This window comes from Leptonychotes weddellii, chromosome 1 (assembly GCF_054177405.1).
Source record: "Leptonychotes weddellii isolate Sample4059 chromosome 1, ASM5417740v2, whole genome shotgun sequence".
Classification (NCBI taxonomy): Eukaryota; Metazoa; Chordata; class Mammalia; order Carnivora; family Phocidae; genus Leptonychotes; species Leptonychotes weddellii.
Window position 1 is genome coordinate 14,408,111 of NC_138369.1, and position 23,666 is coordinate 14,431,776.

The following is a 23,666-nucleotide window of genomic DNA, read 5'->3' on the forward strand; positions in this document are numbered from 1 at the left end:
GTGAGAAGCTTTCTGTAGGCTTCAGTCTCCAACTGCTGCTGGTGAGCGGCCACTAAGCTATCCCTGTGGAGGGCTCAGGCCTTCTAGTCAACACATGCTCAAGATCCTAGGTCTTTGCCATTCTGCCCACATTGTGTGCCCAGCTGAGGATTTCTTATTTACTCTGCCTAGGATTTATGAGTTTCTTGATTTTGCGGATTCAAGTTTTTCATCAGGCATCCTTTCTTTAAAAATCGCCTTTCCTGGGGCACCTGGGTGGCTCAGTCAGTTGAGTGTCTGCCTTTGGCTCAGGTCATGATCCCGGGGTCCTGGGATCGAGTCCCACGTTGGGCTCCCTGCTCGTCGGGGAGCCTGCTTCTCCCTCCCCAACCACCCCCCACCCCGCTTGTGCTCTCTCTCGCTGTCTCTCTCTCTCAAATAAATAAATAAAATCTAAAAAAAAAAAACTTAAAAAAAATAAAAATCGCCTTTTCTCCATTCTCTTATCATTTCCTTCTGGGACTCAAATTTGATGCAGTTAGACCTTCTCATTATGTTCTGTTTTCTCTCTTTCCCCATCTTTTGGCTCTCTTGATATGTATTACAAGTATATGCCTTACTGTTGCATTCTAAGTAATTTCTTTTTTTTTTTTTTTAAAGATTTTATTTATTTATTTGACACAGAGAAAGAGAGAGAGAGAGGGCACAAGCAGGGGGAGGGGCAAAGGGAGAGGGAGATGCAGGCTCCCCACCAAGCAAGGAGCCCGATGTGGGGCTCGATCCCAGGACTCCGAGATCATGACCTGAGCCAAAGGCAGACGCTCAACCGACTGAGCCACCCAGGCGCCCCAGCATTCTAAGTAATTTCTTAACATACTTGTCCAGTGAATTCTCTTCAGTTGGGTCTAATCTGTAGTTTAACCCATCATTTGAGCTTTAGATTTCAATAATTATTCAGTTTTATAAAAATAATGAGTTCTGGATGTTAATTCAGAAAACTCCTAGTTCCACAGTCTTCTCCCCAGACACGTGGATTTAGCTCATGTATTTGTTTCCAGAGTAAGTTTGTAACTTTTTTGGCATCATTTGAATCTGCTTCCAGGACAGTTCTTGTCTCCAACCCCTAAGGCAACACACATGCCTATGTTTTAAACAGTAATTTCAAAATAAACAATGATACTACAGCGATTGTGAAGACAAGCTAACAACAAAAACAAAAACCCGTGTGACCACTTATAATTCTTATTTGGCTTAAATTTTATTTATGTATTTATGTATTTATTGGTTTTAATTTTAAAACGTGAAATAGAGTACACACTGCAAGGGTTTGTTTTTTGTTTGTTTTTAAGTAGACTCTACACCCAGTGTGGAGCCCAATGCAGAGCTTGAACTCCCGACCCTGATACCAAGCCCTGAGCTGAGATCAAGAGTCAGAGGCTTAACTGACTGAGCCACCCAGGTACCCAAGGGGTAATGTTTTTGATAGCGCAAGTCTTACCTTATACTTGAACTATTTTACTGAACCTGCACATTAGCCAAAACGGAAATTTATTTTTTCATTGTTATTCTTTTTATTTATTATTTAATGGTTGGTATACTCTAACATTATTCATTACTGCAACAGGCCAATATGTAAATGTAAGTTTTAAAAATACATTAATGTAATTAAAAATTATCAACCCACCATCTTTCTCTTCTTTGGCAGTAATATTTATTTTATTTTTTATTAAAAACTTTTTTGCTGCTTTTCTTAAAGTTCAGTTAAACAGTAAAAAAAAAAAGAAGAAGAAGAATGAGTTCTGTGTAAAAAGAAGGGCATTCCTCGGAGGTGTCAGCAAAGGTGATGACATGTGTGCAGGAATGGCACAGGAGTCCTGGGTTGGAGGGATGGGGGTGTTGCCCAGGCTCATCCTATATGGATGAGACCTGTAAAACCCACATAAGGTGAGTGTTTTGCTCAGGGTCACACATCTAGTTAGGAGTGAAGCCAGAATCGGAATGTAAGCCTTCTTTATTTCTTGATTAGAGCCTAGCAATTGCTCAGGACCATCCAAGGGGGAAGGGTTTAGGCATTGAAAAGACTGAGATGATTCCCACCCTGTGTTATCCAAAATAAACCATAAATGAAATATAAAGAAACCCAACAAAAGGGTTGGATGGTTCAGTCGGTGAAGTGTGTAGAAATGTGTCCGGTGGGTGTAGAAATTAAAAACAAAACAAAACAAAACCAACCAATCAACCGGACAAACAAAAATCACACCGATGGGGGCACCTGGCTGGCGCAGTTGTAGAGCACGTGACTCAGTGTCAGGGTCTTGAGTTCAAGCCCCACATTGGGCGTGGAGCTCACTTGAAAGAAATAAAAACAAATAAATAAACAATTTTACAAAATATATATACACTGATAACCCACCCTCATCCTTCCTTTTTGTTTCCTCTTTTGGTGCTCCCGCTTTGTGGTACGTGAAGCACACGCTTGAGCTACGCCTTCGGGAACTGCAGCCTGAACAAGGAAGAACCGCAGCTTTGCCCGCACTCGGGGAGGCAAAATGCCCTTAAATGCAGCCGGAAGCCAGGGTGGGGTGGCGTGGGGAGCTCCTGCAGAGACCCCAGCTCCTCCCTGTTGCCGGTTCAGGGGAAGAGAAGCTGGCAGGCAGGGGCCTGGGAGGCTAACCTGGGGCACTATCGCCATCTGGTGGCGCACCCCGGCCATGGCAGTGGTCGCGGCTGCAAGCTCAGCGGGGCGAAATGAGAACAAAGGACGCCCTTGGGTGGAGGATCGCTCTGGGCGATCTGCCTCCCCCCGAAGAGCTGACCCACTCTGGCCATCACTGGAAGGGGCTGCCTCCTGGAAAGGGTGAGCTCCCTGACCTGGGAGTGTGCAAGCAGGGAGCCCTAGACTGAACTTTACACGACTCGCAGGCATCATCACTTGCAAATCTGAGTGGCCAAGGTCTTAAGATCTTTAATCAAGGTCATTCCCACTTCCCATCCTCCCGCCAGGTCACAGTCACATGGAGGCTGAGAACCGCCCGGGATCACCCCGTTTACCCCTGAGGCTGTTTCTACCTCCCTCCTTGTCTCTCCTCCGCCTCCACCCCAGGGTGGGCAGCCTTTGTTCAATCAAGGTCGTCGGGCGCGTTCCAGCCCCAGCCAGCAGAGCTTTCTCTTATTTCTCAGGCCTTCCTGCCGCACCGCCCGTGGCTCCACTCCCCTTCCCTGGCCCATCCCTGTCCCTGCCATCCTGCCCTCCCGCCTCTCACTGCTTCCCTGGGGCCCTCGGCGCCCCTCCCCCCCACCTCTCTCCTACACCAATGCCATTTGGGCACTTGGAACAAGTTGCTGTCACCACCCTGGATGTTTCTCCAGGGCAGTTCCCTCACGTCCATCCCCGCCCACCCAGGCACCTGGACAGTCCGCTGCCCACACCTGCCCCGTCCACACAGGAGCCGAGGTTGGAAGTTCTCCTCTTAAACTTTTTTCTTTTGAAATAATTTCATATTTACAGAAAGTTGCAGAAATAGTACAAAGAACTCCCTTAGGCCCTTTATCAAGTCATTGATTTTGGGGGGCGCCTGGCTGGGTCAGTTGGTAGAGCATGCAACTTGTCATCTCTGAGTTGTGAGCTCCAGCCCCATGTTGGGCCTAGAGTTCACTTAAAAAAAGAAAAATCATTGATTTTTCACATTTGTTCCATTTGCTTTCTCTTCTCTGTATCTCTCTCACACACACACATTTACATCTTTTTGTTACTGTTATAAACCACTTGGAAGTAAATTACACCATAGTCTTCTATTTTTTTTTTTTTTTAAGAGAGAGAGAACGGGTATGGAGGGGCAGAAGGAGAGGGGGAGAATCTTGAACAGGCTCCATACCCAGTGTGGGGCCTGACACTGGGCTTGATCTCAAGACCCTGAGATCATGACCTGAGCCAAAATCAAGAGTCTGGCACTTGGGGGGTGGCTCAGTCGTTGGGCGTCTGCCCTCGGCTCAGGTCCTGATCCCAGGGTCCTGGGATCGAGCCCTGCATCGGGCTCCTTGCCCCTCGGAGAGCTTGTTTCTCCCTCCCCCCCTCCCCCTGCTGTGTTCCTTCTCTCGCTGTGTCTCTGTCAAATAAATAAATAAAACCTTAAAAAAAAAAGAAAGTCTGGTGCTTAATGCACTCAGCCACCCAGATGCCCTCCCTCCCTTTTTTTTTAAGTAGGCTCCACACCCGGGGCGCCTGGGTGGCTCAGTCGTTACGCGTCTGCCTTAGGCTCAGGTCATGGTCCCAGGGTCCTGGGATGGAGCCCCGCATCGGGCTCCCTGCTCAGTGGGAAGCCTGCTTCTCCCTCTCCCACTCCCCCTACTTGTGTTCCCTCTCTTGCTGTCTCTCTATCAAATAAAAAAATAAAAAAATAGTAATGAGGCTCCACACCCAAGGTGAGGTTTGAGCTCACGACCTTGAGATCAGGAGTCTCGCGCTCTACCGACCTCATCAGCCAGGCACTCTCCTATGTCATAGTGCTTAACCTTAACTGCAGTGTTATTTCCTGAGAATAAGGATATCCTTAGATGATTATCGAATTCAGGAACTTTTAAACACTGAGGCAGTCTTTTAACCTTAATCAACAGTCCATATAGCAATTTTGTGAATTGTCCCCAAAATGTCCTTTACAGCACTTTCTGTTTTGGTCCAGGACCCCGTATTTCATTTAGTTGTCAGGTCTCTTGAGTCTCCTTTAATCTGGAATGGTTCCTCAGCCCCTCTGCCCTGTGTGGTGCTGACATTTATGGAGAATATAGGCCAGCAGCGTTATAAAGTTCCTCAATGCAGACATTTCCTTTCCTCCTATATTTTTTGCTCTAAGTGCCAACAGTCTACGTGGTTCCTCAGGTTAGGAGCCAGGACGCCACTGTGGTCTCTCCCTCCCCCTACTGCCATCCACCCAGCACCAGGTCCTAGTGGCCAGCGTCCTGGTCTCCCAGGCCCACAGCTTCCCCTATGGCTGTGCGCTCATCACCCCTCAGCCACTGCTGCCTCACGTGGGCTGGCTTCAAGTGTGGACCAAGGCCCCGTGGCATCAGGAGCTTGTTAGTAAGGCGGAGTCGCTTGGTGCCTGCCTGGCTCAGTCAGAAGAGCCTGCGACTCTTCATCTCCAGGTCATGAGTTCGAGAAAATGCTGAATCCCAGGCCTACGGAGCCAGAATCTGCGTTTTAACGAGTTCCCCGGGTGTGACTTCTGCTGTTAAACTTGAGAAGTCCTGCTCTCCACAGACTCCTCAGCTCCACATCCAAGGTTTTTGGTGTCCCTCTCCACCACCCTTGCCCTCCCAAGCTTGTCCCCTACCTCATCTACATTCATGACTGTGTGCTGTTTCACCCTTCTATTCCTTCCTCCCGGAATACCCCGTCTCCTGAGTCCTGCTCGAGATCAGGCTTACCCATCACCTCCTGGGTGGTGCGCTTCCTTCCGTCCCTCTTGAGCACTATTTGCTCTACACCTGTCTTGATCCTCGTTCTCTTCCACGGAAGTGTCACTCCCACGTGCTCCTGGTCTTGAAGGGACTACTTTCTCCCACTAGTCGGTGAGCTCCTTGAGGACAGCCTGCCTGCTACACATCTCCTCATCCTCACTGCCTACCTAGCACAACTGAAATGTTTGTTGAACGAACAATGTTTGTTGAGTGAAAGCTACAGCTCTTCTTCCATGGATGCCCTTCTTCCCAGTAGATCTGAAGTGGGTATGAGGGCATCCAAATACCCGAGTCACAGAATGTTGGGACAGGGGTAGCTGCTGCAGTGGAACATCTACTTCAAGTGCCCTTTGTTATCTCTGAGGAAAGGCACCAGGCAGCGAGAAGTGACTTACTGCAGATTCCTTGGTTGGAGAGGTGTGGCCTGTGAGTCATCACTGACTCATGCTGTGCCCTTCCTGGAGCCAAATGCCCTTATGCCGCTTGGTGTAAGAAACAGTGTAAAAACCAAAGTGAGGGGCGCCTGGGTGGCTCAGTCAGTTGGGCGTCCAACTCTTGGTTTGGGCTCGGGTCGTGATCTCAAGCCTTGCATCGGGCTCAGCCACTCAGCTCGGACCCTGCTTGGGATTCTCTCTACCTCCCCCTCCACCCCTCCCCATGTGCACGCACTCTCTCTCAAATACATAAATCTTTAAGAAAAAAAAAAAACACAAAAAACCCGAAGTGAGATGCAGAAGAATGTGCACAAAATGGATATTTGTGCAGTTTATAACATGAAAAGCAATTCTGTATCTGCTTGCTTAGAAAACAATCACAATGCCAGGGGTAGCAGTTACCTTGGGGGGAATGGGTGAGACTGGACGATTTACTATTAAGCTCGAATTCACAAACCCCAAGCTCAAGTCACATGCTCCATCGACTGAGCCAGCCAGGCGCCCCCGAACTTAAACATTTTTTATTGGAACCAGTGGATGATGGCTTGCATACAACACAGTTGCCCCATACAACCAATTTTTTTTGAGTTGTCTTACCCAAGATTCTCAGCTCTCAACCAAACTTCCAAGCAAGGATCAGAGGGCAGGGTACATTCTAGAAATAGAACTCTGCCTGTTACTGGAGCATAAGACGAACATAGGGTAAGGCTGGGGTTGTATCTTTGCACATGGGCTAGAGTTCAAGTTTAATTTTATAGGCAACAAGGAGCCATTAAACTCTCCAGTAAGAATGGGCTGACCTAATTAGACATTTAGCAGGTTGATTGTGGCAACAATAGGCTAAGCCAAAGGCCAGCTGGCTTTGGCAATAATCCAAAGAAGTGTTACCTGCTGAGAGTAAATTTAAAGAACAAAGTCAGGGAGAGTGAGGAAGAGAAGACTGGCTCTAAGTAGATGTTGTTGAAGCTTTTACTTATTTGAAAGAGAGAGAGAGAAGCGGACTCCCCGCTGAGCAAGGAGCCCAACGTGGGGCTCGATCCCAGCACCCCGGAATCATGACCTGAGCCTAAGGCAGACACCTAACCGACTGAGCCATCCAGGAGCCTGGTTTGGGTAAGCTTTTGATGTCCCTATTTCATCTTGCCAGTCAATCTGAATGACAAGTTTTTGGAGTCAGGGTAGTAACTAGAGGTCATTCTGGCCATCCCTGAAGGCCTGCTACACGGGAGCCCTTTGGCCTTTTGAGGAAATTTGGCCCCCCCTCTGGTTTTAGTCAAGTATGGTCCCAGAATTTTAAAGGGAAACACAATTCTCTCAAATCCATCAAGAACTAGGCAGAGAGCATGGGTTCAGGATTGTTTTTATTTTCAGAGCCTGCAACAGCTGGTCAGTAATGTGAGCTAAGCTGGTACCATCTGAAGGCCATCCCACCTCCCTTTCCAGGCATCCAACCAACAGAATCCCTACAAACAAGATTAGAGACCAACTGAGATGTGTCTCAATGTGTGGTGAGAGGGGGAAGAGGCCTTCCTCTCTCTTCCTGTTCCCCTCCTCCCCACTGATTTTTTCTAACAAGATTGTTTTATAGCCAAATGCAACTGGAACCCATAACAACAGCAACAAACCATCTCCGGTACCACTGCTTCCTTCCCTACCTTGGGAGGAGGAAAGGAAGTAAGAGGGGGACTGGCTCTTGTGTTTAAGAAAAAGTTGGCTACACCCCAGTGGAGCAAAGCTGGTGCGGAGGCTGGTGCCTATGGATGGGGATGAGCAGGAACCAAAGAGGCCTGTCCAGAATCAACCAAGTCAGCCCCAGCTCCTTGGATAGGAGCTGTTCCTTTGAGACCCCCATTTCCACGGGGTTAGATGAGGGGGCAACTAGTGATGGTCCATCACTCCCTGTCCCTCAAATTCAAACATGATAAACTCAAAGTTTTACCTTCAAAATCCACCACGCTGCCTCCTGGGAAACACATTCGGTACCATCATCTGTATGTCAGCACCCACAGCCCTCTCCTAATGCCCAGGGCTTCCAGCCCCTCTTCACCCTTGGGTGGCCCAGCGAACACTGATTTGATACTCCCTGACTCGGACAGTGACTATTTTTAGAAAATTAAAAGCTATTCAAGAGTATCAGAGTAATCGAAGACACTCAGTGTACACTCCCCTCCCCCATCCCGAAGAGCCCCCCCCCCGCCCTGACCCCCCTACTCTAGGACACCTACGCTACCACATTCCAACAATGACCTGGGCGCGGCCCAATGGAAGCTGCCTGAAGTGCTTTCCTGACTGGGACTCCTATACCAGCCAGCGTCAGAGGGAACCGGGGTGAGGAAGAGCAGGGTCAGCCCCCCGCCCCCAACCCGATCTCAGTGGCCTTCGAGGTAGGTCTGGGAGGTTTAGCTTATGTCCTGTAGCCAAGTCTGAGTCCAGTGCCTGCTCCTACCAGTACCTCAGTCCTTGGCTTTAAATAGCAGCGGGCCCAGTACCACAGTGCCTCCTGGGGGTGACAGAGCTCCTAGCTCTGTCCCTCAACACAAGTTTGCCTCTTCTCCCCCATCTTTTTTTTTTTTTTTTTTAAGCAGAGGTAGTCCCTGGGATGATAAAACCCTACCCAGAATGGCAGTATTATGACTTAAAGAAGCAGTTAAATAAAAGTCTCCAGGAGTTAAAAAAAAAAAATAATAAAGTGATTGATGAAGTTGAATAAATTAAAGATACGGGCTATCCCACCAGGACCATCCCTTCCCAGGCTGTCTTTGGCATCTGACCACAGCATTTCTGCTTCCGTTACTTCTCTCCCACTCTCCTACCCCCCGCCTCAGGAGAGGACAGTGCCCAGTAAGGCCCCAGGTGGTCTGTCCGACGGCGGGGGCGGTGAGAAGTCAGAACTTCTTGACTCTGTGCTTGGACCGGTGCTGCGGCCAGTGAAAGCAGTGACAGCCTTGGCGGCCAGTCCCGAGGCAGAAGGAGAACGTCTTACAGGGACGGAGGAGGTGCGGCCGGCGGGACGCTCCAACCCAGGGAGCGCGGAGCCAGGGGAAGGCCCACCAGCTCCGGATCCTCTCTCCGCACGTCGTGCACGCGGCTGGCCCCTTCGCTCAAGTTTCTCTGCAGCAAAGAGGGAAGGGGGGAGGCACGGAGGGAGTGCCAGGCTGCTGCTGTCCGGCACGGCTGCCCTCACAGCTTCTTCAGGCGACTGTACATCTCCCTTTTGCTCTTTTCCCCTGCCCAGGTCCGGCTCTTGGTGCGGAACTTCTTCAGGTCTTCTTTGAAGTCCTCGTGGTGCATGGGCCGGTAGCTGGGGGGCTCACAGTGAGACTGCAGACAGGAGAGGACGAGATGAGGGGCCCCTGGCTCACGCGTGGAAGCCGGCTCCCCCCATCTGGGCTTGCAAGGTGGGGAGCAGCACCAAAAGCGCAGCACGTTCCAGGGCCCTTCTTTGTGCAGGGCAGAACCCCAGAGCCAGGACGAGACACAGCCATGACCACCAGCCAGATCGGACCGTCCGAGCTGCGTGAGGGGGGCACCGTGCCCTCCAGAGACTTCCCCTTACCTGGCATTTCAGGAAGAACTCCTTGTACCCGCCCTTCAGGACATACAATTCAGGGTAGTGGAGTTTGGGATACTCGTTACCAAGCCGATCTCTCTCTCTTACGTACCGGCACCTGTCAAGAAGGCAGGCGGCGGCAAGGTGAGCTCTTCCGATACAGAGCAACGCGAGACAACACAGTGAGGGCGGTGGGGCGGGGCGAGCACGCCTTACACAGCTTCCCAGTTTCCCGGTCATTCTTGCAAACAGTCAGTGTTGAGCTTTGCATTCCTGGCCACATGTAATCTTTAGGAAGAGCTCACAGGTGGTGGAAGGGAGACGGTCTCTCTCCAACGGTCCTGCCTCTGAGCTGAACAGCCCTACTGCCCGGCACCCCATGTGGAGTGACAGCTTCCGAGGCAGCTTTCCAATGCAGTCTCCACCCTTGGCACACCCCCCAGCCTCCTCCACGGCCGGGGTCCCTCCCTTACTTCCTATGTAAGCCGGCTGCTTTCTTCCTGTGCCTTTTAAATAGGCCTCAGGGCGCCTACTTGCACCCTCTGCTTGGACTGAATCCTGAATACTCTTACTAATACCCTCACCTCGCTGTGGCTCCTGACCTCCCAACCCCTGGTACAAAAGCCAAAGTCCTTACAGTGGCCCATAATGTGGTACCCCGCCCCCGCGGCCCTCCCCCTCTCTCTACTCCAGCCACTCTGGCCCCCTTGCTGTTCCTCCAACCTGCCTGGGAGCACCTTCTAACACACGGAGTAGCTGACCTATTTTTTATCGTATTTGTCTGCTCCCGCCCACTTGGAAATGCCAGCTCCCTGAAGGCAGGGCTTTTGGTTCTCCACAGTACCCAGAACACTATCTAGCATGTGAGGGCCAACAGTAAATACCTGTACCTGAATGAATAATCCCATTCGTGAAGGAACAGGAGTCCTCTCTCAAATCCTACTTCTTCCTGTAATTACAGTTTTGTGCCAAGTGCAGGGCAAATCCCTGCCCTTGGGAGGTAGGCGGGGAGACAAGTCCCTGCTGTAGTCGTGTGTGTGCTAATGCAGCGAAACAGCAGCTGCTGATGAAGTCAGGTGAAGCACACGTAGGCAAATGGCCTTTTCTTTTTTAAGATTTACTTATTTAGGGGCATCTGGGCGGCTCAGTCGTTAAGCGTCTGCCTTTGCCTCAGGTCATGATCTCAGGGTCCTGGGATTGAACCCTGCATGGGCTCCCTGCTCAGTGGGGAGTTTGCTTCTCCCTCTCTCTCTTCCCCACTCCCGTGCATGCTCTCTCTCTCTCAAATAAAAAAAAAAAGAAAAAAGGAAAAAAAAGATTTATTTATTTGAGTAAGTGTGTGTGTGTGTGTGTGTGGTGTGGGGGGGCGGTGTGGCAGAGGGAGGGAGATAATCTCAAGCAGACTCCCGGTTGAGTGTGGAGCCCAACTCAGGGCTTGAACTCATGACCCTGAGAACAGGACCTGAGCCAAAATGAAGAGTTGGACTTTTAACCAACTGTGCCACCCAGGCGCCCCCATGTGGCCTGACTTTTGAACTGGTTCAAAATGAAAAGGCTGCACAAGAATCCAGGCCTGTGGGCCTATGAAAAGTCTACCTTGGCCCACCCCTGTCAGAGCTGCAGCCCACCCTGGCCCAGCCCCCAACCCCCTCTCCAGCTGTCCCTCAGTTCTCCCAGCACAGACCACAGTAGCGTCGGAGACAGGGCCGGGCTGGAGAAGGCCCAAAGCCTTGGCAACAGACACTGCTAGGTCAAGCCTATAAAAAGCCACACTCAAGGACGCTGCTCATCAAACCAAATGACTGCTTAATAAATAAGAATTGGGGAAAACATCTGCTACACATGAATTTGAACTTTCACAGAAGCAAACAGTTACATGTATGCAGGCTAAGGTACGGAAATGACTTGGGAGGTGCGAGAGGGTGCTCAGTGCGCTGAAGTACGCCCCGAGTGTGAGCCTCCCCCGCCTCATGCCCCCCGTTACCGCGGGCCCGTGGCCAAGAGGCCAGCTGCACACAGCACTCACATGCGAGGGCCTCGCTCAGAAGAGAACTCGCAGTGGAACACGACAATGACGCGCTTGCCATCAGTAGGTACGATGGGCTTCTTGAGTAAGAAGTCCTCAACCTCCTCTTCCATGTGCAAGTTCACCGCACCCTGTGGAGGCACCAGAGACTCTTTTGGCACCTGTGTGCATCATCCTTGCCAATAAGGATTCTGTGAGTCATCTTTAATTGGGCACCTCATATTCTGTTACGCCATGATGGGCACGATGGGTATTTAGGAATTCGGGACTTTCAAAAAGCCACTGAGACAGTGGCAAACACTAATGTTATATTTAATGTACCCCTTTACTGTATTTCAACACTATTTTATGGGTTAAAAGATTTAAGTTGGCACAGCCAGTTACTTTCTTCCTGGGAAACCATGTCCCCACGCCTGCCCTCCACCCTGCAGCTTAATTCAACTATAGACTTAGAGGCATCACTAAGTCTGGCATAGACTGGGATATGTCACCAGAGACTGGCTTCTAGTGAGAAGCCTCGGGGTGCCCAGGCCTGGCTTGGAAATCAGTGGGTACCACCTAGAAATGCCCTTGATGGTGACGGTGTGAGGCACAGGACAGGGAGCATTTGCTGTACAATGTGGTGGAGTAGTGTAGGCCAGGGAACATTCTTCAGTGCACCAGGACTCAAGACCCCTTTTAAAAATTCTCATAACCAGCAAATGAGCTAGTAAGCAGCCAGGTGTCACCACCCGCCTTTATTTTACTTTTATTTATTTTTTAAAGTAGGCTCCATGCCCAATGTGGAGCCCAATGCAGGGCTTGAACTCACAACCCTGAGTTCAAGACGTGAGCTGAGATCAAGAGTTGGACGCTTAACTAACTATGCTACCCAGGCGCCCTGACCACCCCTCCACCTTTTAGAATCACACATCCATGGGGCGCCTGGGTGGCTCAGTTGGTTAAGCGTCTGCCTTCAGCTCAGGTCATGATCCCAGGGTCCTGGGACGGAGTCCTGCATCGGCTCCCTGCTCAGAGGGGAGTCTGCTGGGTCTCCCTCTCCCTCTGCTTCAAATAAATAAATAAAATCTTAAAAAAAAAAAAAGTTATAAAATAAAATCACAGATCCTGTCGGCGCTCCTACGCCTCCCACAACAGCAGAGCTCACAAGCAAACCTCAGGAACATACCTTGATGTGGCCTCCCTCATATTCATATGGGTACCGGCAGTCAATGATAACAAATTCTTTAATGAGGTTGGCAAACTTGCCGTTTAAAACAGATGCCATCTGTGGAGAGAAAGCCCAGGAGAATCAACTTTGGCTGCCAGAAACAACTAGGTTCAAATACCCCACAGGTGGCAGGATCCAAAAAGATGACTTACAATTTCTGGGGAGATGTATTTTAAATCCTGATGTTTCCCAGCAACTGTATGAAAGAGATAACCCTTAAAAAAAAAAAAAAGATACTTAGCAAATCTCAAGGCCTATAAATGCAACATTTATACCACTAGCCTGCCTGGTAAGAGGCAGCTTTATACCCAAACCTTAATAGTACAGGCAGGTTACTCATCTAGGCACTTCATTAACATCCTGTCATCTCATTTTCACACACACCAACAAGGCATATTGTCCTCATTCTCAAATGTAAAGCTGGGCAACCCTATCCAAGGATAGCTAGCTAGTAAGCCAGATGTAAATACAGAAACCTCAGGTAATTTCCTTCCCCTTACTTGTCAGGAACCTTCATCTCAGTAGCCAGATTGTCAGGAACGTGGTGTTGGGCATTGGAGATGGGAAAAATGAGAACTGGTCTGGCCTTGAGGGGGAAGACAGGCACATCAGCAATTACTCATAGGGCAACTGGCTGAATCAAAAGCTCATCCATCCCTATGGCCATGCGCAAGGTCATTATGACAAATATAACCAACAGCTTCAATTCAGGTGGAAGATTCCACCAACGAGGACACACCCAGTCTTTGCTCGCTCTTCCCTTCAGATAGAATTGTCTGTTTTTTTTTTTTTTTTAAAGATTTTATTTATTTATTCATGAGAGACAGAGAGAAACAGGGAGAAGCAGGCTCCCAAGGAGCGGGAAGCCCGATGTGGGACTCGATCCCAGGACCCTGGGATCATGACCTGAGCCGAAGGCAGACGCTTAACCATCTGAGCCACCCAGGCACCCTTTGTCTCCTGTTTTTAACCTCCTTGTGTGTCCCCATTCCTTCAAAACTCAGCTGGCTGAAATATGACATATGGCCCAGACCCATATCTTCCCCACTCTTCTAGCTGAGAGCCCCCCTTTTTTCTCCCAGCCTGCTTACACTGCACTGACCTTCACTTCCATCTCCCGTGCAGTCCATGGCACGGCAGCTCTTACCACATGAGAAGTGTTTTGAGGGAAGGACTGGGTCTCATACTGGAATCTTTCCCTAACACGTAACAGTAGTGCTTCAATAAATGTTAGCTAAACTAATGACTAAGAAATTGATCTAGTAGCCTTCATGTCCTGTGTGGCTACACGAGCTGCTATCGACACGTTCTCTGTCCCACCTTTGTGTTTCACCACAGCCCAAAGGCAGCCAAGTCCTCCGCTCGGCAAATCCGTACTATCAGGCCATCAGCAGACCTTCCTCTGCACTTCCCTGAGGGCCTTCTCCCTCAAAGGCTGTGCTTCTCTGAACAACAGAGAAATCTGTCAACTTCGGATCTTCTAAGATAACCTTTCAATACACAGTCGTGTAGTGAGGCTATAGGTTTATTCTTGCTTCTTTGTACTTTACTGCATTACTATTTTTATAATGAGAAACACAGTTCCCAAAGGGCCTGGCCTTTGGGCTGGAGCTGAGGCGGCTGGTTGGTGGCTTCCTACCTCGTCTGGTCAGTACCAGTAAGGCTGACAGTCCCAGAGGGACCAAGATACATCAGATTGTGAGTCTGTTTCCTTATCTTTAAAAACTTCAAACTATGTCCCCTTGGGGGCACTGCAAGAGCCACCCCAGGGAGGGAGAAAGGCTGAGGGGGGGTGTTCTAGGAAACACCCTAAAGCCCAATCACATAGCCAGAGCAGCTCTCCTTGCGTCTGTTTAGAATTACCTTGGAGAAGTCTCCTATAAGGTCCCTTGGGTCATTATCCAAAATGTTCTCAATGGTCCCCTTTGGGGAAGATGCCAGGGATAAAGACTGATGTAGAATCTGTAACAAATCACAAATCAAAGGTAGAAAATGAGGCCAGGATTCTGAATAGGACTTTTGAAAACATTCACCTAGAACATGTCTCAGGAGGAGAGTGACATGTAAATGTCTACATTTAGCAAATACTTTTTCTTACTTGATTGAAAAAGAGAAAGTAGGTCACTGACTAGAAGTCTACTATTATTTCAGTGTCTAACTGAAATGTTCTGAAACTAAATTTTTCTTCTTCCCTTTCTAAATTTTTTAAATTTTTAAAAAAGATTTTATTTATTTGAGAGAGTGTGCGCGTACACACAAGTAGGGAAAACGGCAGGCAGAGGGAGAGGGAGAAGCAGGCTCTCTGCCGATCAGCGAGCCCGATGTGGGGCTCGATCCCAGAGCCCTGGGACCATGATCTGAGCCAAAGGCAGACACTTAACTGACTGAGCCACCCAGGCACCCCTCCCTACCTTTTTTAAAAAGGGGAATTAAAATTAAGGCTAAGTCTATGGAGCACCTGGGTGGCTCAGTCGTTAAGTGTCTGTTTTCAGCTCAGGTCATGGTTCCAGGGTCCTGGGATAGAGCCCCACATTGGGCTCCCTGCTTGGAGGGAAGCCTGCTTCTCCCTCTCCCACTCCCCCTGCTTGTGTTCCTTCTCTCGCTATGTCTCTGTCAAATAAATAAAATCCTTGGGACGCCTGGGTGGCTCAGTCGGTTAAGCGTCTGCCTTCAGCTCAGGTCATGATCCCAGGGTCCTGGGATCGAGTCCCGCATCGGGCTCCCTGCTCCGCGGGGAGCCTGCTTCTCCCTCTGCCTCTGCCTCTCTCTCTCTATCTCTCATGAATAAATAAATAAAATCTTTTAAAAAATAAATAAATAAATAAATAAATAAATAAATAAATAAAATCCTTAAAAAAAAAAATTAAGGCTAAGTCTAAAATAAATATTTTTTAACTCTGTCCACTGAGAAGCTCTAGAGGTACAATGAGCATTCCTAAAGAATACTGTGGTCTCTGAATACTATTTTCCACTAAAAGAAACCAGGGCTTGAGGATGCCTGGCTGGCTCAGTCAGTGGAGCGTGCGACTCTAGATCTTGGGGTTGTGAGTTCGAGCCCCATATAGAGTGTAGAGATTACTTAAAAATAAAATCTTTTTTTCGTTTTTAAAGATTTTATTTATTTGACAGAGAGAGACACAGCGAGAGAGGGAACACAAGCAGGGGGAGTGAGAGAGGGAGAAGCAGACCCCCCGCCGAGCAGGGAGCCTGATGTGGGGCTCCATCCCAGGACCCCGGGATCATGACCTGAGCCGAAGGCAGATGCCCAACGACTGAGCCACCCAGGCACCCCATTAAAAATAAAATCTTAAAAAAAAAAAGAAAAGAAACCAGGGCTTTTTGAAGATGTAATTGACTCCAGGTTGGGACAAGAAATATACAAGATAAACCTGGAATGCCTTCTGATAGTAGCAAGGAAGCTACCAGACTAGTAAGGCCATGTCAAAAGGGCTAGTCATGGGGTGGTAAGGATTTCTTAAGCAGGACACAAAAAGCACTAAACATAAATAAGATTGATTAACTGAAATACATGTAAAAAATCAAGAAATTCTGTTCATCAAAAGAACAGTATTAGGAGAAAAGGCAAGCCAGAGTAGGAAGATATACAATCTCTCAATAAAAGATTCATCTCTGAATACATAGAGTACTCCCATAAATAAGAGATAACCCAGTAGAAAAATGGGCAATAACTTGGACTAGCAATACAGAGAGGAAAATCCAGGACCAAGAAAAATGACTATTAGGGCAATACAAACTAAAACCGCAGACACCATACACTCACCAGAACGGCTAAAACTAAAGGGATGAACAACACTAAGGATACTGGAAGGATGCAGAGTGCGACACTCATACACTGTTGTGAGAACAACCATGCTGGACAACGATATGGCGGAGTGTCTACCAAAGCCAAACACATGACTAGCCTAGGACCAGAATTCCACGAGACATCAAAGTATATGTTTACAAAACAAAATTGTACAAGAATGTTTATAGCACCTTTATTAATAGTTGCCAAAACCGGGACGCCTGGGTGGCTCAGTTGGTTAAGCAGCTGCCTTCAGCTCAGGTCATGATCCCAGAGTCCTGGGATCAAGTCCCGCATCGGGCTCCCTGCTAAGCAGGGAGCCTGCTTCTCCCTCTGCCTGCCACTCCTCCTGCTTGTGATCTTTCTCTCTCTCTGACAAATAAATAAATAAAATCTTAAAAAAAAAAAAAATAGTTGCCAAAACCTGTGAACAACTACCCAAACATCAACTATGGGACAGACAACCTGTACTCTGTTCGTGGGATGAAATATTATACAGCAATGACCAAAAAAAAAGGGGGGGTCACTCAACCATGGATAGATACAACACATGATTCTCACAAAAATAATGCTGAACAAGAGAATCCATACATAAAAGAAATATATACAGTAGGACTCCAAGGATACAAGGTTCAAATACAGGCAAAACTCAGCCACAGTGGCTAAGTTCAGATCAGTGTTACTGACGGGGGAAGCATATGAGGGGCTCTGGGCTGCTGCTAGTGCTCTTTGCTGGTCATAGCTGGTATTTATGGGGGTATGTTCCCTTTATTTTTTTTTTTAGTATATGTGCTGCCGAAGCGAGCACTCCTTTATTTTTTTTTTTAAGATTTTATTTATTTATTTGACAGAGAGAGAGATAGCGACAGTAGGAATACAGGCAGGGGAAGTGGGAGAGGGAGAAGCAGGCTTCCTGCTGAGCAGGGAGCCCGATGCGGGGCTTGATCCTAGGACCCTGGGATCATGACCCTGGAATCATGACCCAGACGCCTAACAACTGAGCCACCCAGGCGCCCCGGGGTACGTCCCCTTTAAAGAGATCCAGCATTCATTTGCCTTTCCCAAGGGTGACCAAAGAGGAGTTTGATGCGCAGAAGTTTCTCTTTGTAGGAACATTCTGCCAATAAATGAAGAATGATGGAACTGCAGGATCACTTTTTGAAACCTTGGTTAAATGAAATCTAGGCAATAATCATCAATGGCTGCCCAGTGGTGTGCCGCCTGATCAAAGTAAACAAATCACCCAGGAAATAGTCATGCCAAAGAAATGGAACTCCAATCTGATCAAGCCTTCCTAGAGTCTAGGTTTATGGGCAACACAGAGGATAGAAGACAATGTTAGAAGATCCCATAGGACTGGGAACTTCTACAGGACAACTGGCCTGAGTTCTTCAACCAAAAATTTCAAGAAGGAAACAAAAAGATGGAGCACAGGAGCCCAAATAATAGACTAGCGACCAACTGCAATGCACAGACCTTATTTCAACCCAGATTTGAACAAATAAACTGGAGACAATTAGAAATGATATTGGGGCACCTGGGTGGCTTAGTTGGTTAAGCATCTGACTTGATTTCAGCTCAGATCATAATCTCAGGGTCTGAGATCCAGGCCCACATCAGGCTCTGCACTGGGTGTGGAGCCTGCTTAAGATTCTCTTTCCCTCTCCTTCTGTCCCTTACCCTTTTCTCTACTAAAAAAAAAAATTTAGAAACGCTATTAAGAAAATAAAAAGGTAAATCCCTAGTATGGCAAGAGTACAAGGAAATGAATATTCCTGGATATTTAAGAAGCTTTATGGAAGGCAATTTGTTGGCATGTATAAAATGCAAAATTTCATAAATGTTCCTGCCCTTTAGTTTAGAATTTTTTTTTTTTTGAGGGGGTGGTACAGAGGGAGAGGGAGAGAGAATCTTAAGCAGGCATCACGCCCAGCACAGAGCACGATGAGGGGCTCCATCTCATAATCCTGAGATCATGACCTGAGCTGAAATCAAGGGTTGGATGCTTAACCAACTGAGCCACCGAGGAGCCCCTAGTATTCCACTTTTTTTTTTTTTAAGATTTTATTTATTTATTTGACAGAGAGAGACACAGCAAGAGAGGGAACACAAGCAGGGGGAGTGGGAGAGGGAGAAGCAGGCTTCCCGCTGAGCAGGGAGCCCGATGCAGGGCTCGATCCCAGAGTCCTGGGATCATGACCTGAGCTGAAGGCAGACGCTTAATGCCTGAGCCACCCAGGCGCCCCTAGAATTCCACTTTTAATTAGAAAAAGTAAAATGCTCATCAAGTATTAGGTAACTAAAACAGATTATAAAACGTAAAACACCAGGCCTAGGTATTTTCATGGTTGTTGTCTAGCTGACTTTTTTTTATTCCCCACTGAGCAGGGAGCTGGATGCGGGGCTCAATCCTAGGACCATGGGGATTAGGACTTGAACCGAAGGCAGACGCTTAACGGACTGAGCCACCCAGGCACCCCTTTAGCTAACCTTTTAAGACAACTAGTGGTTACTCAAACCTTTTCATGCTACAGAAAACATGGGCAGTTCTCCAGTTTATTTTACAATGCTTAATACCAAAACTTAATACCAAAACCTGATATAAGGACAGTATAATGAAGGAAAAACGTGTTTAATAAAAGCAATTCTAAATAAGCCAAACATGACATTTCATTAAGCAAGAATAGTTTTAAAATCAGGAAATCTATGAATACAAGCCAAAATGTATAAACAAGTTAATAGAAATGAAGTAATCATTGCTGGGATGCAATAATGTTTTGAAGGCTTTAGTTCATGGAATAAACACTGCAAAGGAGTATAGGATTTATGCCCAGAGAACCACGACTCTATAAAGACAAGTCACTCACCTAAAGAAATGGCTAATGGTCAATAAGAAATGAAGAGATGCGGGACACCTGGGTGGCTCAGTCGGTTAAGCATCTGCCTTTGGCTCAGGTCATGATCCCAGGATCCTGGGATTGAGTCCCACATCGTTAAGCGTCCAACTCTTGAGTTTTGATTTTAGCTCAGGTCGTGATCTCAGAGCTATGAGATCAAGCCCTGGGTCAGGCCTGCTTAAGATTCTCTCTCTGCCCCTCCCCCCATAAAAGAAAGAAAGAAAGAAAAGAGAGAGAGAGAGATAAAGAAAGAAAGAAAGAAAGAAAGAAAGAAAGAAAGAAAGAAAGAAAGAAAGAAAGAAAGAAAGAAAGAAAAAATAAACAGGGGGGATACAGTAAATGTCCATAGCTTTTGCCAACAACCCCACCTATTCTCCCCAAAATGAACATGAAAGGACAGCAAATACTGTAATTGTTTATAGTGTTTGAACACTAGAAACAATCTAAATGTTAATCAACAGAAAAATAGCATATCCATAACAAGGATTCTCATGCAGCTATTTAAAAATAATGTACATTTGTGTACCGAACTACAGAAAGTTCCTGATAGGGGCACCTAGGTGGCTCAGTCATTAAGTGTCTACCTTAGGCTCAGGGCATGGTCCCAGGATCCTGGGATGGAGCCCCATATCGGGCTCCCTGCTTAGTGGGAAGCCTGCTTCTCCCATTCCCGCTCCCCCTGCTTGTGTTGCCTCTCTCGCTATGTCTCTGTCAAATAAATAAATAAAATCTTTCAAAAAAAAAAAAGTTCCTGATATATTATTAGTAGAGAAAGTTCCAAAATAACGGAAAACAAACCATAACAAACTATGAGCAATTGATTTGATAGAATTAGATATGCTGAACTTGACACCAAAGAGGATACATATTTTTTTGAGTATAGGTGAAAGTTTTTACAAAAATTAAACTTTTATTAGGCCACAATAGGTCTGAATTAAAAGAAAACAAAGGAATTAAAACACTTAGAATACAATGAAAAACACTACACAGTTGTGAGACAAACTTAAAGTAGCAGGAAATTTATAGATCCAAGTAGACCAGGAGACAGTGATGCAGCAAACCCAAAGAAACAAACCCTAAGGAAAGTCTGTTCTCCCTAGCCAAAGGACTAGGAAAAGGGCCACCTATCAAGACAGAAAACTTTTAGACAATACCACCACCGTAGCCAAACACCAAGGGAAAAATGATGGCCCTACACCATGCCCGGTCAGCAAGCGGGGAGCTTACTCGTCCAATCCTTGCCCAGCTGTAAAGAAGTGCCCAGTCTCCACCTCACCGGGATGGTGTCAGCAGAGGCCTAGTGGGGACCTTGAACTCCCACTCCTGCCCAGCAATAATGAGGCTTGCCCCCACCGTGTCAAAGGAGGCCATGTTGGGGAACCTGACCTTCCACCCCTATCATCCCTGCAGTATCAGAGGCCTAAACAGAAAATTTACGTAGATCAGAGTCTTATTAATACCCAAAATACATAGGATACAAATGAAAAATCACTTGTCATACCAAGAACCAGGAAGATCTCAACTTGAATAGGAAAAGACAATCAATAGAAGCCAACACCACAACATGGATGCTGGAATTACCTGGTAAGGACTTTAAAGCAGCCATCCTAAAAATGCTTCAGTAGCCAATTAGGAACATGCTTGAAACACATGGAAAATAGTTAAGTTTGGCAAAGAAAAAGAACCAAATGGAAATTTCAGAATTGAAGAATACAGTATCATTCTCCTTGAGCAAAAAGGCACCTGGGGCTTCTCTGGACTGGCTGCCTCTTCGGCACTGGCTCCAGCCATGCTCCTTCTCCGCTTCGTATTTGCGGGCAGGTGCTCCTCTTGAGATCGGTCTGGTCTTTTTAACACTGTCCGGGCGATGGAGCTACACGTGGAAGAAGAGTCAAACAGCTTGCATCGATTGCCCTACGGGGGAAGAAAAAGAGACCCATCTTCCATTAAAACCTGCTCACTTGAGGGGCACCTGGGTGGCTCAGTCAGTTAGGCAGTCGACTCTGGATTTCAGATCAAGTCATGGTCTCAGTGTCCTGGGATTGAACCCCTTGTCATGCTCTGTACTCAGCGGGGAGTCTGCTTCAGGATTCCCTCCCCCTCTGCCCCTCCCTCCCTGGTTGCTGGAGCTCTAAAATAAATAAATCTTTTTTTTTTTTAAGATTTTATTTATTTGAGAGAGAGAATGAGAGAGAGCACATGAGAGGGGGGAGGGTCAGAGGGAGAAGGAGGCTCCCTGCTGAGCAGGGAGCCCGATGCGGGACTCGATCCCGTGACTCCAGGATCATGACCTGAGCCGAAGGCAGTCGCTTAACCAACTGAGCCACCCAGGCGCCCTAAAATAAATAAATCTTAAAACCAAAACCAAACAAAAACCCCTGCTCACTTGGACGGTAAAGAGGATGGGTCAAGGGCTTCCTGGGATGGTTTAAAATTCACCCTAAGTCAGGAAACAGACACTGTCCCTTCCTCTAGTCCCAGCAACTCCTGGAGGGCCTGGCACATAGTAATCACCGAATACCTGGTGCCCAACGAACGTGTGCACAGCTGACATGATACGGAGATGAAGAAGACAGTCGGCTCTCAAAAGCTGTCTACACAGGGTCCTAAGAGTCAAATAACTGTTACCCTCTAGATGGGAAAACATTTTTTTTTATTTGCGAGAGAGAGAATGAGAGACAGAGAGCATGAGAGAGGGGAGGGTCAGAGGGAGAAGCAGACTCCTCACTGAGCGGGGAGCCCGATGTGGGACTCGATCCCAGGACTCCAGGATCATGACCTGAGCCGAAGGCAGTCCTTAACCAACTGAGCCACCCAAGCGCCCGGGAAAACATTTTTAGTTTGCCTCCTCCTCTCAATAACTTGCACCCTGCTTGAGTAGCTCAACAGATCTTAATACCCCACCTAAATCCAGAAAAGGTGGGAGGTAGCTGAATGTGCTAGAAAACAGGGCCAATAAGGTGTTAACATAGCGCTAAGGGTGTTAAGTTTGCAAGGAGCCAGGGTGCACAGAGAAGCAAGTGCCTTCAGAATTGTGTTCAAAAGTTGGTCTTTCTAGGACGAATTTCCCAGAGTCCTAGGGCAGCCACTCCGACCAGTGGTAGGGACAGTCTAAATTTGTGTGTCTGTTTGACTCAGTGTGCCCTGGCCTGGCTTTCCCTTCCATGCAGAATCTCCTTTCATACCCCAGTAAATTGCTCCTTTTCAAGCTGATACTACAATTTCGATGATGCGTCCTTGAAACATTCAAGTTAATCCCCAGCAGAGTGTGCCACTCCCAGGCCAGCTCTCCCAGAGACCACGGATTTTCTCCTAACTTTTCTGAAGTTTCTTTTAATGGAATGTTTTCTGAAAAGCAGGACCAGAGGTTTTTTTTTTTAAGATTTTATTTATTTGACAGAGAGAGAGGGAACACAAGCAGGGGGAGTAGGAGAAGGAGAAGCAGGCTTCCTGCTGAGCAGGGAGCCCAATTCGGGGCTCGATCCCAGGATCCTGGGATCATGACCTGAGCCGAAGGCAGACGCGTAACGACTGAGCCACCCAGGTACCCCCAGAGATTTTTTTTTAACCTAGAAAAGCTGGAAGCATTTTTGGGAAGAGAATTCACTGCTTTCAACAGTCTCAGAGGGAATTGTGAACTCCTCCAGGGCAGAAACCACAATTACAATACCCAGCAATTGTGAGTCTGCAGTAAGTGTCCGTGCAAGGCAAGTCCTCGCTGTGAAGGGTCCCAGAACTCGATTGGTAATTTAAAAAATCCAATTAAACGGGTGCCCGGGTGGCTCAGTCGTTAAGCATTTGCCTTCAGCTCAGGTCACGATTCCAGGGTCCTGGAATCAAGCCCCATATCAGGTTCCCTGCTCGACAGGAAGTCTGCTTCTCCCTCTCCCACTCCTGCTCGTGTTCCCTCTCTTGCGGTCTCTGTCAAATAAATAAATAAAATCTTAAATAAAAAAAAACAACTGATAGCCATTTCCCAAGCTTCCTCACTCTGTACATAATTTGTCTTTCAAAGTAGTAAATTTAGTCAAAGCATATATAATGGGATAGTCCATTTCCTCATAGCTATGCATGTTAATCTACTTTAATTTGTAAGTGGTCTCAAAAGTATAGTTCATTTGTCCCATATTTACATATAGTTCAAGGGCCGTGCTAGTTTAAAAATGTAAGGATATCAATTTATCTGTATACTAAGGGTGTGGGGCTCTGATTTTGTACTGTGATAGTATCTAATTTTCACCAGGCGTTTGCACACTAGGTGAAGATGTGTCCCTGTGCAGGTCTAGCCTCGCTTCTAGCTTCGTTTGA

The 23,666-nt window shown here is 47.4% G+C and overlaps 1 protein-coding gene across 5 annotated transcripts in view; it reads right to left on the reverse strand.

The window, feature by feature from the left end:
• Positions 1-1,218: 1,218 nt before the first annotated feature.
• Positions 1,219-23,666, reverse strand: part of CDC25A (cell division cycle 25A) — a 35,845-nt gene continuing 13,397 nt past the window's right edge. For 4 of the 5 annotated variants that reach the window (XM_081816916.1, XM_081816934.1, XM_081816925.1 and 1 more), the window contains 7 exons: positions 21,102-21,272; positions 14,520-14,618; positions 12,809-12,871; positions 12,615-12,713; positions 11,447-11,577; positions 9,427-9,538; positions 7,215-9,191 (listed from right to left, as the gene is read on the reverse strand). In XM_081816916.1, the coding sequence (XP_081673042.1) occupies positions 9,051-9,191; positions 9,427-9,538; positions 11,447-11,577; positions 12,615-12,713; positions 12,809-12,871; positions 14,520-14,618; positions 21,102-21,272 (816 nt within the window). In that variant the 3' untranslated portion in view covers positions 7,215-9,050. Of the gene's footprint in view, positions 2,329-7,214; positions 9,192-9,426; positions 9,539-11,446; positions 11,578-12,614; positions 12,714-12,808; positions 12,872-14,519; positions 14,619-21,101; positions 21,273-23,666 lie in introns of those variants that run through there. The other variant, XM_081816944.1, reaches the window with a different exon arrangement.